This window comes from Salvia splendens, chromosome 5, assembly GCF_004379255.2.
Source record: "Salvia splendens isolate huo1 chromosome 5, SspV2, whole genome shotgun sequence".
NCBI classification, from domain to species: Eukaryota; Viridiplantae; Streptophyta; class Magnoliopsida; order Lamiales; family Lamiaceae; genus Salvia; species Salvia splendens.
In genome coordinates this window covers 36,764,325-36,781,820 of record NC_056036.1, presented here as the reverse complement: position 1 = coordinate 36,781,820, position 17,496 = coordinate 36,764,325, and the positions used below count along the sequence as shown (strand labels likewise).

At 37.1% G+C, this 17,496-nt stretch overlaps 1 protein-coding gene across 1 annotated transcript; it reads right to left on the bottom strand.

Annotated features, from left to right (window-relative positions):
• Positions 1–12,841: 12,841 nt before the first annotated feature.
• On the bottom strand, positions 12,842–13,803 carry LOC121804227 (serine/threonine-protein phosphatase 7 long form homolog). Its single transcript, XM_042203748.1, has 4 exons — positions 13,574–13,803; positions 13,423–13,510; positions 12,899–13,345; positions 12,842–12,856 (listed from the first exon to the last, which is right to left on the bottom strand). The coding sequence occupies exons 1-4, from the start codon at positions 13,801–13,803 to the stop codon at positions 12,842–12,844; spliced, it is 780 nt and encodes a 259-aa protein (XP_042059682.1).
• Positions 13,804–17,496: the final 3,693 nt, after the last annotated feature.

Below are 17,496 nucleotides of genomic sequence, written 5' to 3'. Positions count from 1 at the left end.
GAGGAGCTGAGGAAGCAGATTGTGAAATCTCTGGTGGAGGGGAAATCGGATGATGATAAGGAGCTGCCACATGGAGGATGGATGAAGGGCTTGCTAGCCACAAAGGCATTTAACATCGGGCTAAACATGCCGGCAAAACCTGTTGTCTTCACGAATGTTCAGGAATTTGATGGGGATTACTATGTCAGGAGACGTTTGCCTATTTGGCGTGTGTTCGATCCAGGAGGAGACACCTCACCAAAGCTTTTGCTTCCAACTATCGTCGTTGCTTCGTAATTTCCACCTTGAGGACAAGGCGGATTTCAACCGTGGGGGAGTTGATACGATATCTTCCCATATCTTCCCATATATTCCATATCTTCTATTTAGTTATCTTTTGATTCATAATATCTTTTCATATATTATTTTCTTATTCGGTAAGTTAGGACTTAGTATTATAAATAGGGCAGAATGTAATCATTTGAATAATCATGAATGAAAATATATTATTTGCCCACACCCAACGTGAATTAATCAAACCCTAGTTCCATCGCTGCCCGACGGAGGAGTTCCGCGCACAGCTAGAACTAGAACTACCGCCGATCCTGTCGCAGGACGCCGGAGAATTATCTGTAACTTAGATTCTGCGCTGCCCGACGGAGAGGACTTCCGCGCACAGCCAGATCTTCGCCGCCGCCGATCCTACGCTAGGACGCCGGAGAAAGGGATACGACAAAGGGTTGTATCACATATTGTGCGAAGCGATCAATAATTCAGGTATATATATGTGAAATGAGTATGGCATATGTTTCTTTATAATTTGAAATTTGAATTTTTAAATCAAAGAGACTCTTAGAAGTTGCTTACTCATTGGCATATATCAATTAATCATTTTTTGGTATATGAAAATGTAATGGCATGTTTGTTCATTCAGTGTATAATCTATTTATGAATCATTTTATCGGTTTTAGCAGAAATTTGATTTTGTTGTTGATTTTTGGGATAATTTAAAAATGTTTTTTTTGTCGTTTTGTTTATTTATGTTATGATGTTGATCTATGTAGAAGGTGGAGATTTTGCTATTGCATTTTATCTATTTTGGGGTAGCTCAAAATTTTAGGGATCTTGTGATATATAAATGTTAAATATTCTTTGTTTCCTTGAATATAATTAGGGAATTGATTTTTTGTATATTTAATTTTTCGTATGGGCATTTATTTTGATATTTTTTGTTATAATTTAAATTTATATTTTGTATTTACGGAGATCATTTGTTTAATTTATTTAAAATAATTTTTTGTTAGTTTTTGATATTTATGTATGCTTTATATTGTGACTAATTACTAATTAAAATTTTTGATAATATATTTGTAGGTAAATCTTCATTGGTGTCTAAAGGTCTGAATATTTGGGAAGGTACTCCCATTCGAAAATTTAAATTATTTTATGGTGATTTGAAGTTCACAATGGCTTCAAGGAATGGTGCTGTTATAAATGGTATTTTCTGATGTTATGATTTATTAAGTTAAATTATTTATTTTCATGGTATTGTATTTCATTGAGTTGTTCGCATTATTTCATTATTGTTTTGTAGGTGTTAACACTCCTGGTCTGGTCGAAGATAATCAACGATCGTTTTTTAAAAGTTGTAATGACAATGTTTTGACGTTTGAAGGTGATATTTACTTTATTGGGTTGATTTTTTTGGTTTATTTTTTTGTGTTTTACATACTATTACTATTGGCAGGTGTGTCTTCGTTAGTATTTAAAGGTTTAGATGTTTGTGAAGGAAGGCCTAATAAAAAGCTTAAATTGTTTGATGGTGATCTTAACTTTACAATGCCGTCTTTAAATGGTATTTTTCATAGTAAAATCAATTCTACATTCTTTTTTAAATTTGTTCTTTGAAATCACTCAATTTATTTTTATTACTAATTAACTATAGGTTGTTCGATATCTTCGTTGAAAGAAATGGATATATGTAACATTAATTTTTTATTTTATTTTTTTTAGGTGATGAAGTTGTAAATCTGAATAAATATGATATAAACATCTACAAGTGAGATTTTAAAAGATGGTGTTTATTGTGGAGTAAGAAGTAGTTTACCTTCATCTACATTCTTTTTGCTGTTGAAGGTGTTTTTTTATTATTTTATCAAATTTATTAATAGGTGTATATATATATATATTTAAATTTATTTATATGTATTTGTTGTATAATCTTTTATCTTTGTAAGTTATAGTTTCATTTTTTTATGTTGTTATTAGTTTTTAGTTTTTGTTATTTTAATAAATTTATTGTATGTAATGCAGGGTATCTCGACATTGGTGATCCAACCTTTGTTTGTTCACATTGTAGTGTTATCTTTTGGTACGATGAAAGGTTGAAAAGGTCTGGTAAAAATAAAAATCCAAAAGTTTTCTAGGTGTTGTGTGAATGGAAAAGTACAACTACCCACTTTTGAAGATCCACCTACATTTGTCAAGGAATTATTTTTTGGAAATGATAGAAAGTGTAAACATTTTCAGGAGAACATTCGTTCTTACAATATCATGTTTGGATGTCCAGAGTCTTTGTCCTAGCAGCAAGGAGCTTAGACATTATTGCATGAGGTGCAGAGTTCAAGCCCTCTTGACATCAGTTGCAATTTCCTCCTATATATAGTATAGGAGTTTATTTGTAAAAAAAAAACAATATCATGTTTGGATTCATTTCTATGGGTGGAAAAATTGATAATAGCATTAATATTGGACGAGGTCCTCCGATTTTTCGTTTGCATGGTCAAAACTATCATATTATTGGTAGTATGATGCCATTGCAAGGCTGTCAGCCTAAATTTGCTCAATTGTACATTTATGACATGGAGAATGAAGTGCTTAATAGAATGTTAGTTGTTAGGTATGGTCTATTTTTTGTTGATTTTATTTTATATGTTAACTCTATTACATTGATTTGATATAGTTAACATTTTTTTATTAGGGTTGAGAGAGAAAGATTTGAATTCTTTGATTGAGGAGTTAGTTTTGGATATTCAACAAATGCTTGATGAACATAATTCGTTAGTGAAGTCATTTCGGATGGTTAGAGAAGAGTTACTTGAAAGTGATGAGATTGTGAAGTTGAGGTTGATTGGAAAAAGAGGGAGAGATGGCATGAGATATAATTTGCCAGCTGTATCTGAAGTAGCTGCATTGATTGTTGGTGATCTTGATGAAAATATATGTGATAGGGATATCACAGTTGAACATCGCACAAGAGAGTTGAAAAGGATTTATGAATTGCATCCAACATATCTTCCTTTACAATTCCCATTGTTGTATGTATATGGTGAAGATGGTTATAGGGATGATATTTGTTTTGCAGAATCTGTGGCAGGTTTGGGTTATTCTCGCAGAAAATTAAGTGCTAAAGAATATTTTGCGTATTACTTGCATGATAGAATGAATTGTTTGTCTTTAATTCTGTTATCTCGACGATTGTTTCAACAATTTATCGTGGATGCACATACGGTGGTTGAAGCTGGCAGATTGAAGTATATCCGTTCTCATCAAAAGAGTTTGCGATGTGATTTGTATAAAGGTTTGTCGGATGCTTTGTTAAGTGGCGAGACAGATGATAGTAAGTGTGGTATGCAAGTTATTTTGCCTTCAAGTTATACAGGTGGTGCCCGTTATATGATTCAAAGTTATCATGATGCAATGGCTATTTGCAAGTGGGCTGGATATCCAAATTTGTTTATTACATTCACTTGTAATCCTAAATGGCCTGAAATTTTAAGGTTTGTTGAGAGTAGGGGGCTAAAATATGAAGATCGTCCTGATGTGGTTTCTAGAATATTTAAGGTGAAATTGAACAGTATGATCAAAGATTTTCGTTGTAACAAATTGTTTGGTAATGTAATTACAGGTTAGATTTATAGTATTATGTTTTGTTTTTAATATGTTCTTAATTTTTTACTTATTGTTGTTTATAATGTATTTTTTTTGCAGTTATTTATAATGTGGAATTTAAAAAACGTGGTCTTCCTCATGCTCATATTTTTTTATTTTTAGTTAAAAACAAAAAATATCCTGAGCCTGCAGATATTGATCAGATTATTTCTGCTGAAATTCCAGATGCTGAACTTGATGCAGATTATTATAAACTTGTGTCTGAATTTATGGTGCATGGCCCATGTGGTGTAGCAAGACGTGATTCTCCTTGCATGTTTGAAGGTAAATGCAGTAAGTATTTCCCAAAAAAATATGTAGATGCTACAAAAGTTGATGATGAGGGTTATCCAGTTTATAGAAGGAGGAATAACGGTCGAACTATTTCGAAGAGTGGTATTCACTTGGATAATCGTTATATTGTTCCTCATAACCGTTATTTATTGATGAAGTATGGAGCTCATGTTAATGTTGAATGGTGTAATCAATGTAGGTCTATCAAGTATTTGTTTAATTATGTTAATAAAGGTAATTATCGTGTAACTGCTTCATTTTATAATACTGCAAGAGGTACTGATTCAGAGAAAGAAGTGGATGAAGTTAGTATGTATTATGATTGTCGATATATTTCGCCTTGTGAAGCTGCATGGAGGTTGTTTGGATATGAGATACAGTGCAGAGTACTTGCAGTGGAAAGATTAAGTTTTCATTTGCCAAATGAACAAACTATTGTATATGATGAGTCAATTGGTTTAGATGATGTTATGAGTCGAAGCAGTGTTAATGAAAGTATGTTTTTAGGTTGGTTTGAGGCGAATAAGAAATATTCTTATGCTAGATCATTGCTATAATAGGATTTTCCAAATAAATTTGTTTGGAAATCCGCCAACAGAGAGTGGACACCTCGAAAACAGAGTTTTGGTATTGGAAGGCTGAGGTTTATTCCATTAGGTACTGGTGAGTTATATTATTTGAGATTCCTTTTGAATATTATTTGAGTGTTAAGACATCCAAGTAATGTAAATTGTAATTATATTAAATTTTGGAGTATTGTTTATTTGATTGCACTCATTTAACATTATATTTGTTTTTCAGATTTGGTACTTACTGAAGAGGATATACGAAATTATGCATTAGCAGAGATTGAAAAGGCGTTGGTGAAGTTGGGAAGGAGTTTAAATGAATTTCAATCAATGTCATTTCCATCAGAAGAATATTTTCAAGTTTGTCAAAATAGGTTGATAATGGAGGAGTTATCTTATGATCGAGAAGCTTTAGCTAGAGATCATGCTGTGTATGTCTCTAAATTTAATGATGAACAGCGTCATGTTTATGATTCTATAATTCAGTCGGTTGATTCTGGAAGTGGAGAAGTATTTTTTTTTGTATATGGATCTGGTGGTACTGGGAAGACCTTTATGTGGTCATCTTTGTCTGCTGTTATTCTGTGTAGAGGTGAAATTGTGTTAAATGTTGCCTCAAGTGGAATTGCATCGTTATTGTTACTTGGTGGGAGGACAGCTCATTCTAGGTTTAAGATTCCTATAAATGTAACTGGGGATTCATTTTGTTGTATTAAGCAAGGAAGTTCACTTGCTGAGCTTATTGTTAGAACAAAATTGATTATTTGGGATGAAGCTCCAATGATGCATAAATATTGCTTTGAAGCTTTGGATAGAAATCTTCGTGATCTAATGCGTTGTTCAAATCAAAGGAGTCCAGATTTACCATTTGGTGGTATAACAGATGTTTTTTGTGGTGATTTTCGGCAGATTTTACCTGTTATTCTCAAATGTAGTAGACAAGATGTTGTTAATGGCACTATCAATTCTTCTTATATTTGGGATTATTGCAAAGTTTTGAGTTTGACAAAAAATATGAGATTGTTGAATGTTGATAGTGGTACTAAAAGCTTGGAGTTAGTGAATTTTCTTAATGGTTGATAGATGTTGGTGATGGTGTTGTTGGAGATTGTACAGATGGTATGGTAAAGTATTTATTCCAAGAGATTTGTTGTTGGATTACACTGTTGATCCTTTGCAAAGTATTGTTTCTTCAACTTATCCAACATTTGGGCAAAACGTTGAAGACTTGAGTTATTTAGAAAATCGGGCTATTTTAGCTCCAACTTTAGAAGTGGTTGAAATGGTTAATCATTATATGATGTCTCATAATTGTTTGCAAGAACATACTTATTTAAGTGCAGATAGTGTTGTTGGATCTGATTCACGTCCTGGTCTTTTCGAGGAGGTTCACACTCCTGAATTATTGAATGGTCTGCGTTGTTCTGGTTTACCAAATCATGAATTACTTCTTAAGATTGGTACTCCAGTGATGTTGTTGAGAAATATTGACCATGATTCTGGATTGTGCAATGGAACTAGGTTGGTTATTACTAGACTTGGAGGGCATGTTTTGGAAGCAAAGGTGCTTGCTGGTCGTTGTGCAGGGCATTCAGTGTTGTTAGCTCGGTTGTCTCTTAGTTCTTCTGATTTAAGGTTGCCTTTAAGTTTCAACGTCGGCAATTTCCATTGATTGTCTCTTATGCAATGACAATTAATAAGAGTCAAGGACGGTCTTTATCTCATGTTGGTTTGTTTTTGAAGAATCTTGTCTTAACTCATGGGCAATTTTATGTTGTTGTAACACCACGATTTTTCTACCTTTTTATTCGTTTTCAAAGGCGTCAGTTTGTACAACCAAATTTTTTTTAAAGCCCAAGATCTTTATACGTTTGAAGGACTCGACTTACGACCAATGAAAAAGATGCGAATAGAAGACCAAAGAATGAGACATGTGATTTCGACGATGGAAAAGGAATTTACATATTGGGCCTAAGAAATAATTCTTTTGCTAGCCCAATTCTTTTATTTAGTTGAAAGCCCTTTGAGCCCAAAATCAGTCCTCTTAATTTTAATTTCAGTCTAAGGATATCTATCACTCTTTAAATTCAAATCCACTCTTCAAATTCAATAGTTACCTCAAATCTCTCCGCCACCCTCAAAAGGATGAATATAATCTGTCAAATATTTTCCTATGTAGAGATATATTCCACCGATTCCATAATTTAAATCATTCTCTCAAAATCCCAAAGATAATACCGTGAGAGAGAAAGTTCTTCCTGCAAATCGATTTCCTTCCGATCAAAGGTAATTTTCTCTAAATCATGAAATCTTCCACGTTTTGTTTCAAGGCATAGCTTCATGTTTCACAGTAGTTTACACAAGTTTCACTCTTAGGCCTCTGCCATTAATAATTGATATCGAACTATTAGAAAACTTAATAAGAGTTTAGATTGGGGAAAAGAGAAGAGGGACTTACCGGTGGTGAGAAACGGCACTGCCGACGGAGGAGCTGACCTCCTGGAGCGGCGGCGGACAACGTCGATTGGTCTCACATGCAGCGACTGGATTGCAGTGTGGTGGAGACGGCGTCCATCGGCCGCGGCGACAGCGTTTTGACAGCAGCAGCGTGCGGTCTTCGACGGAGGGGCGTGAGACGACTCCAAATTTTTGGAATGAGGGAGATGGGTGTCGTTTTGTGTTGTTTCTGTTTGTGTGAGAAAAGAGGGAGGAAGTAAGCTTGATGTTTGTGAGCGGTAGAGGAAAGGTAGAGAGTGAGAGAGCGTAAGTTTTAGAGAGTCAGAGAGTGTGAAGATTTGAGAAAAATGGCGAGGGAGAGAGACTAACTTTGGGTTTTTTCTTTTTTTTTATTCTAGAATAGAGATATCATTCCTTCAGTGTACTGAACTTTTTTTTTTATTCCGGGTTTGGGAGAGACGCATGACCCTCATGCGTCTCCTTTTAGTGAGACGCATGATGATTATGCGTCTTTTATAAAGACGCATGAGGGTCATGCGTCTATCTTTTTTTTTTATTTTTTTAACGACGCATGAGGGTCATGCGTCTTAGGCAGAGACGCATCTCCCTCATGCGTCTTTTATTTTTTTAAAATTTTAATAGACGACGCATGATGCTCATGCGTCTTAGGGAGAGACACATGATGCTTCTCTAACTTGCTTAAATCAGTAGCAGGACGGCAGAATAGGCAGAATACGCGAGAGAAAGAGAGGCAGACAAAACTTAGCGATTTCCTCGATTTCTTGGCGACTCCCTTCATATTTCGGTAAGTTTCCTTCAATCTTTCAACATTGCTCCCTTATTTGTTGTTTATTTGCATATTATTAGGGTTTTTGATAAATTTATTTTAAACTTACTAAATTAGGGTTTATTGAAAAAAATTGTCTTTAATTGTTGTTGGTTTGTATATATATTTTGCAGAAATCATGTCAGTATTCGTGAGTTTATATTGGGGTGGTAGAATAGTTCAACTTCCTCAAGTGGGCATTGGGTATGATCCACCTCGTGCGAGAGCCTCCATCGTACGTGCGTTTCATTCTCTGAATTAGTTGCAATGATATATGCTAAGATAAGGATAGATTCAAATCAACATTCCATCAATATTTCATGGCGGCATTGTTTCTTGGGTACCGGTACGAGTTATGTATGTACTGGGGTTGACAGTGATGAAAGTGTGTTGTTTATGTTCAATGCGACTCTAAATTCTACTTAGCATATTGAATTATTTATTGAGTATTTGCCTGCTGGAAATGCCTTCATCCCACCAATTGTTGAGCATGGTGTTGGATCATCTACGAGGTTTGAACCTATGAGCATTGATTGCGGTATGAATGAGCAAACAGATGTTGCAGATGCTGCTGATGTTGGATTGAATACTCAAGAGAATGTACAAGAGCATGCTGATGTTCATGTTGTACGAGGAGACCTTGATCCACCATTGTCGTCATCATCGTCTGATGATATTTTAAGTGATGATTCCGGTGCTGACTCTAGTGATGAGGAGGTAGTGTATAAACCCGTCGGGCAAGGTGAACAACCACTTCCAGAATACTTTCACACTGGGTTGAAATATTTTCGCAGACTGCCGAGTGGTCCTTCTGAGGTACCTGAAGTTGGTAATGAACGCAGTACCATGTACTGGGATGAAGAACACACATATCGGATTAATGCGGGAACAAAATTTGATAGCAAGCTGCATGTGAAGACTGCTATTACTATGTGGAGTTTGAGGCAACACCGACAATTTAAGGTGGTTGAGAGCAAATTAAGAAGGTGGCATGTCGTGTGCAAATATCCAGCAGGGAGGACAGAAGATGGGACAGCTATTATCAGCGAGACCGACGCTGAAAAAGTGAATGAATGTCGGTGGGAAGTTTCTGTTACACACATGGCCCATGATTATATGTGGGAGATTAGGAAGTGGTGGGGACGCCATAGTTGTGAAGGCCATCGTAATGATAGATGACATGCTAACTTTTCATCACCAGTGATTGCTTTGTGTATTCGACATCAGCTGCTAAAAAATGCCGAGTTCAGTGCTGCAGCTGTAAGAAATTTTGTTCATGACAAATTTCATGTGGTAATCAGTTATAAGAAGACATGGTATGCACGGAGAAGGGCTTTAGAGATTGTATTTGGTGGATGGGAGGAGTCATTTAGGGATTTGCCAAGCTACATGCTTGAACTGCAGTATAGGAATCCAGGCACAATTGTTGAGTGGAGGCATAACGAGTTGTTGAGCCAGGGCAGTACTAAAGTCTTCTATTACGTGTTCTGGGCACTTGGGCCTGCTATACATGCTTTCCAGGAGAACCAACCAGTTTTAACAATAGACGGGACTCACCTTCGAGGAAGATTTAAAGGTAAGTTGCTTGTTGCTTGTGGTGTTGATGCGAACAAGAAATGTCTGCCTATTGCATATGCTGTTGTTTATGAAGAAACTGGCGACAGTTGGGAGTGGTTTTTAGATCATGTCAGAATTCATGTGGTGAAATACCAAAGGGAGGTGTGCATCATTTCGGATAGGCATAAAGGAATCCTTAAGGCTATGCGTTCTGATGAATGGAAAAAGCTGCCTGTCACCACAAATTTTGTTTGATCCATGTGAGGAAAAATATCTTGACGAAACTTAATGGTAAGGGTGCTAAAGCGAAAGGCATGATATGGGCATTGGGTGTCACAACTCAAGTACGCAAATACATGCGAAGGCGACGTGCACTACGGGAGGAAAGTCTTGTTGCGATACACGAGCTCAACAAAGCCAAAAAACAAAACTGGTCTCTTTGTTACAATGATGAACTGAGATGAGGGGTGCCCTCAACTAACATGTCAGAGAGCTACAACAACGTGTTGAGAGGTATAAGAGAATTGCCAATTAGAGCTTTGGTTGATCTGACATTTTGGAGAACAGTGGAATGGTGGGCAGATAGAAAGATAGAAATACAACATACCGAAGGTCGGTTGACCCCGTGGGCGAGGGACAAACTTTGTTCCATTGTGAATATATTTTATATGTTAACTGTTGTGACATGATTTGTATAGGTCAAGAAAGTGTTGGACTATCTCCCTATGAAAATGAAGTCCTTCACCAATTGATTTATTAAGTTCTCTTGGAGTTTTTGAATTTAATTGAACTTAACAAAGAAACCACTAACCGCAAATTGAAGAAACCACAAAGAAAACACAAAACACAAAAAATAGGGTTATAAATGAGCCACCCGGCTGGGTGGAATTATTGCATAGGAAATTCACCCGGCCGGGTAGAATCTGCTGGACTCCCGAAGGTATAAATGACCCACCCGGCCGGGTGGAATTATTGCAAAGGAAATTCACCCGGCCGGGTAGAATCTGCTGGACTCCCAAAGGTATAAATGACCCACCCGGCCGGGTGGAATTATTGCAAAGGAAATTCACCCGGCCGGGTAGAAGCAGCTGGACTCCTTACAGAATAAATTAGCCACCCGGCCGGGTGGAATTATTACAAAGGAAATTTACCCCGCCGGGTAGAATCCGCTGGACTCCCCACGGTATAAATGAGTCACCCGGCCGGGTGGAATTTCCTATGCAATAATTCCACCCGGCCAGGTGAATCTACCGGCAGTCGCGCGCGGCGTTCGTAGATCGCCAATATCTCTCTCATTCGAACTCCGATTAGGGCGTGTGAGGTACCCACGCGAAGCTCTTTGATGATGAAGACAATGGTAGTCTCAAAATAGGATTTGGACCCCATCTTGATAGGCAGATTAACGTAGATGCAATATTAATAACAGAAATGTGAAAGAAAAATAATCCATATCAACAGCTATGTACATACACAAACCATCTATTATAGTTCTCAACTTATTAATAAGTTTTGGTTACACCAACTAACTAAATAAACAAAGTGCCTGAAATGATGCGCTACTTATACGACGATGGAGTGTATTTCGACGGTTCAATGCCCTTATTCTTCCTCGTAGACAACCTCTTGTACACTTTGCTCATGAGCTTCCCAACCCCGCCACGTGATGAAGCCTCCGCAGCTGGTCGAGGTTGGGTAGGAATCCTATGAACAACGTCTTCGTCCTCATTTTCCTCCTCTATGTTGTCATTTTCTTCTTCTCCTTCATCATCATCCTCTTCTTCAGCTTGTACAGGCTGCACGATCTGATAATTCTGGAAGAATGAATCGACCGACGCTCGGGCCCCACTCCATTGCCGCACGTCTTGGCTTTGTGAATATGGGTGACGATTCCAATCGGGCTCAGGCTGGCTTGGAGAATACAGGGGACGGTCCCACTGTGACTGAGACTCATGAACCGGGTATAAAGACCACTGGGGTGGGTCATGCTATTGATTCTGGGGCTCTGGTGCTACATAATCGGGATGCGGCTGCGACATCCTAAACTGCTTTGTGTAGCCGTGTCCCCCAGTCCGAATACCAGGCACTCCACGACGCCGTGGAACTACTTCTGGTTGATAAGGCATGACCACATCCTGATGTTGAGAAGCGGGGTACTCCATGACATCAACGTTGTTCGTAGATTCGAGGACATTCCTAACAATTTCTCGAATCTGGCGTACTCGTGGGTCCATTTCGTCTTCCGTAGTTAAATGGAAAACCTGTTGATGTTCATGTTGTACGAGGAGAACTTGATCCACCATTGTCGTCATCATCGTTTGATGATATTTTAAGTGATGAAAACCCTCAACCTAGACAAAAATGATACAAATATCAATACGAAATTTGCCCGAGAAAGAGAGGGAGACAAAACTTGGAGATTTCCTTGGCGATTTCTTGGCGATTTCTTGGCGATTTCTTGGCGATTCCCTTCATATTTCGGTATGTTTCCTTCAATCTTTCAACATTGTTCCCTTATTTGTTGTTTATTTGTATATTATTAGGGATTTTGATAAATTTATTTTAAACTTACTAAATTAGGGTTTATTGAAAAAATTGTCTTTAATTGTTGTTGGTTTGTATATATATTATTGCAGAAATCATGCAAGTATTCGTGAGTTTATATTGGGGTGGTAGAATATTTCAACTTCCTCAAGTGGGCATTTGTTATGATCCTCCTCGTGCGAGAGCTTCCATCGTATTGAATTCATGTGTTTCATTATCTGAATTAGTTGCAATGATATGTGCTAAGATAAGAATAGATTCAAACCAACACTCCATCGAAATATCTTGGAGGCATTGTTTCTTGGGTACCGGTACGAGTTATGTATGTACTGGGTTGACAGTGATGAAAGTGTGTTTTTTATGTTCAATGCGGCTCTAAATTCTACTCGGCATATTGAATTATTTGTTGAGTATTCGTCTGTTGGAAATGCCTTCATCCCACCAATTGTTGATCATGGTGTTGGATCATCTACGAGGTTTGAACCTATGAGCATTGATTGCGGTATGAATGAGCAAACAGATATTGCAGATGCTGCTGATGTTGGATTGAATACTCAAGAGAATGTACAAGAGCATGCTGATGTTCATGTTGTACGAGGAGAACTTGATCCACCATTGTCGTCATCATCGTCTGATGATATTTTAAGTGATGAAAACCCTCAACATAGATAAAAAAATGATACAAATATCAATACGAAACAATCTATATCACATGAAAGCATATAGTTTAATATAACAAACTTACAAATAGTCTCATCGAAGCAGCCGACTCGTTCATCCTAGCAGTGGACCGTGCCCCAGGCTGAGTCAGGTACGTCACGGTAATCCTGTTATACCACGCCATATACCCCGGGCTCATAGGAATATTCATGGACATCGGTGCGGCGTCTTCGGCAGCCTGGAACCTTTCGTACCTCAGGTCCCACTCCCCAATGTAGAACTGATGCGTGTTTGCCCAGTTGTTGCCCTTCTTACCATGCCGATCATTTTTGCCCAAATGATCGGCGTTGCTTAGCATCCTGTCTACATACTGAGGTATATCCTGATACCGATTGAACTGTCGCTGCACTCGTCCAGGCTCATGTGCCTCGACATAGGCCCGACATACCAAGTAGGTTTCACACAAAGAGCATCCATTCATATCATTGCAGTAGTCAGGCAGTATGCAATGTGCGTATGGCGTCCTGATAAACTACAAAACAGCAATGCAAATGCCAAATTAATCCAGAATAAGTTCATAAATGAAGTCTAAACCGAAATAATATTCACCTGGCCAGGTCTAATCAGAGATATTTGGTCAAGGTAATGCTCAACCGAGTGTCCAGGAGCATTTCCTATCTGCGTTGTTCCTTTCCACCTATACATAAAATTGATGTAAGAAAATTACCCAATATGCATAAATATACACTTAGATATATACCTGGCGCCACATGGTGTATATGGCTCGTGCACAACTGATCCTATGAACGAAGGCCTCAATGTGAGCATTCTTTCCCACGCCCATAGCTGCAGAAGGATCATAGGTCCGCCCAACTCTTTCCTCTTATCCATGGAAGCCTCGCACAGATAATGATAAAGGTAGGCCAATGCCGCACTTCCCCAACTAATAGTCTTCACATCTTCCGGATCCTCAAGCGCATTCAACCACATAAATGGAACCTTACACCCCGTGGTGTCTGGTAGAATGAGACCTCCTAATAAAATTAGGGCATGGATACGTGCCCTTTGGATGTATACGTACGTAGGTAGGTCATCACCCAGAGGCATCCTTGTCTAGTTGATCAGTGCGGTCATCAGCAAACCGCCTTGCTTTGTCTCTGTGGAAGTATCTGGTATCCATCCCAACAGATCGCGGCACTTGCTGGTCCAATCTGAAAAGTTGACATGATAGTCACGCCCTGTGAAAACGCGACCCTCCGCTCTCAAGCCCCAAATGACTTGCACATCTTCCAAGGTGATCGTCGCCTCACCGATCGGTAGATGGAAAGTATGCGTCTCCGGCCTCCAACGCTCAATCAAAGCCGTGATCAGCTCATTGTCGACCTTCATGGGCCTCCCACAATCCATCACGCCTTTGAAACCAAAGGCTTCAAGCCAATATCTAACATTCTCATGAATGTCGATGTCCCAAGTCTTACTTTCTATCATTCGGACTTTAAATACTTGTGTTGTGCCCTCTTTCATGAGTTTATTTGAAATATGATGTTTCTGCATATTTAGCACGGACGGGTCTTCGGGTCCATATAATAATTGTCCGCTAGAACTTGAAGTCTCCATCTAATCTAAGTACATATTCACAAAACAACAATTACAAACTCACAATTGTAATACAAATAACATATACATTCAAATTCATCGGCAAAATAACAAAACATCATAAACCAAATGATTCACTCCAATTCAACACAATTCATGATTTATAATGCCTAATTTATATATAACTACTAAATTAGAAGGTTAAATTAAAAGATACATTTCAACCCATACTATACAATAGTAAATCACAACACCAAGCATCTCAATAATATCATAAACTATACAATAGTATGAATTTAACCAAAAATTCCATTACCATTAACAAAACAACAAAACATCGGCTAAAAATTAAGCAATTTGTTGTAAACCCTAATTTACAAAATTGGGAGAAATCTAAACAAAATATGCACATTAACAATAAATAAGGGATGAATATTGAAAGATTGAAGGAAACTTACCGAAACACGAGGGGAAATCGTCGGATTCGCCGGAAGTGCCAATGAAAAATCGCCTAATTCGTCTTTCTCTCTTTCTGTCGCGCTTGAATGAGGCTACTGCCTCTGCCTCATCTGATTTAATTCGAATTAGAGACGCATGAGCATGTCTATTAAAATTTTAAAAAAATAAAAGACGCATGAGGGAGATGCGTCTCTACCTAAGACGCATGACCCTCATGCGTCGTTAAAAAAATGAAAAAAAAGAGAGACACATGACCCTCATGCGTCTTTATGAAAGACGCATAATCGTCATGCGTCTCATTAAAAGGAGACGCATGAGGGTCATGCGTCTCTCCCAAACCCGGAACAAAAAAAAGTTCAATACAAATACGGAATCTAAGTTCTATTCTAGAACAAAAAAATGAAAAAACCCGACGAACTTTGTTATATTCCCAATTTGGGATAGTTGAGAGAGAGATACATTGGTGGCGGCTGGGAGTATATTTTAGTTCCCTTACAAGTTTTGGGCCTTTAGTTAAATAAACATGCGTTGGGCAGGGACTATATACGTGTGGTGTTTGGGAGTAATAGAAGTTAGTGATTATTTCTCTTTCTTTAGTTTGTTTAATTGGACCGATCAAATACTTTTGGACTGATCTAGTTCATTACATATTTGGAATTTATGTGTTTTGGAATTTTACATACTTGGCCTATTCTTAGTGAGAACCGAGAATTTTAGTATGTTGAGGGACTTTTGGGTCATGTGTTTAATTGATGAATCTGTTTTATTATATGAGAACGAAGAATAATTTAAACACACGTACGTAGGATGCATGCTTATTTTTTTATATATAAATTGCAAAGTCTAATTGTTGCATATTATGTTATCTCCAAAAGGGTGAATTTTTACCCCTCGTTTGTGGTTGGAGATGAAAGTTGATTGAGGAGTTAAGCGTTTCAGGTGGGCTTTCTTTTTAAATAAAGGATGTGCCCTAAGTATATTTTTATGTGAAAATGTTGTGAATATTTGTCATGCCGTGTTTTGCTTTATCTATGGAACCTATCTGATTTGGCTTTTGCCATCAATGGATAATCGAATTCGGGTCTGACTAGGGAGTGAGTCCCTACTCAGGCTAGTGTACACCAATGGGGATCATGAGCCGTCTTTTGGGTCGACCGGTCTAGTGACTTGGAATGTGACCACATTCCTTGTTATCAATGGTTCAGATATGGTAGACATCTATGGGAAAATTACTGCGCAGTCACGGATTTTACGATGGAAATGATTTTGGTGTCTCGGGCATTTCAAAGTTAAAACCCCGAGGTCACTCAATGGTGGCATGATAAATTTCTTTTTATAAAATGTTTTCGGCATGAGTCCACTGAGTGCATCAAGTACTTAGCCATGCATATGTTTTAAAAATGTGCATGTTGAGGGGTGACGAGAGTGGTGGATGTTGAGCATAAAAGTGAAGAATGTCTATCAAATGTTCAGAATATGTTGTGTCTTCATACATAGCATAATTCTACTCTCAAAATGCTTCCGCTGAATGTTGTTTCTTTTGAGCTCATGTATTGTTGAGATAATATCCTTTTGAGTTGTTGATTGTCGAAATGGTACTCTGATTTTATTCGAGCTATTCCCATTTTTTTGAGCTATTGTCGAGTTGTGCATTTTTACCCTTTCTTTCCCGCTTCTTTAATTCTCCCCTAGTCGTGATCCACCGTGTTTTCTATCCTTATAAAATGCGGTCGTGACAACTGTCTCAAGAGTTACAAGTTGCAGTGGGTTAAAAATATTAATACAAGGAAGTGAAGATGAGCATTTTGATGTTACCGACAATGTTGTATACAAAGAAGTTTTCTGTAATGTATAATATATATCTGTATTTATTTTGTTTTTGTCCATAATATATGTTTTTGGTTTAATTGATATCATAACTTTGATGGTTATTATCCATTATGATTTGCATATTTATCGATTGCTATAATTGTGTTTCTGATTTTAATTTTTAGAGTGATTATGTTGTAGTGTTTATTTATTTGTTTTGTATAATGTTGAAAGTCGTAAATCATTGGTATAATTCTGTGAGGAATAATTAAAAAGGTAATACAAACTGAAAGATATGATCCTATAAAGGATTTTGTTTGATTTTAGTATAAGTTGATGATTACGTCTGTTGATTAATTGTGCTATTCTTAACTGAAATCTGGATTTATTGAAAGATATATTACTATGAATTGAAAGATATGTTACTACTAAAGTATTTTGATTTATAAATATTTACATATATAATTTTGATTTTATGTTCATTATAATTTGCATATGTATTAATTGCTATATTTCTGCTTATGATTTTCATTCTTCGAGTGATTATGTTGTAGTGTTTATTTATATATTTTGTATAGTTTGAAAAGGCTTGAATCATGGGTGTAAATCTGTGAGGAATAATTAATAGGGTAATAAAATTGAAAGATATGTTACTACTAAAGTATTTTGTTTGAGTTTAGTATAAGTTGATTACTGTGTCTGTTGATTAATTGTGTGATTCATAATTTGAAATCTGGAATTTTTTTGAGAGATATGTTATTACGCATTCAAAGATAATGTTAGTACTAATGTATTTTGATTTTACATTATTCATTATTG

Bases quoted from the DNA above. Each gene is read 5' to 3' on its own strand.
- LOC121804227 (XM_042203748.1), bottom strand. From the start codon at position 13,803: ATGTGGTTGAATGCGCTTGAGGATCCGGAAGATGTGAAGACTATTAGT. The intron at 13,511-13,573 runs GTATATATCTAA...TTTTATGTATAG, and splicing joins TATACACCATGTGGCGCCAG to GTGGAAAGGAACAACGCAGA. The intron at 13,346-13,422 runs GTGAATATTATT...GCTGTTTTGTAG, and splicing joins CTCTGATTAGACCTGGCCAG to TTTATCAGGACGCCATACGC.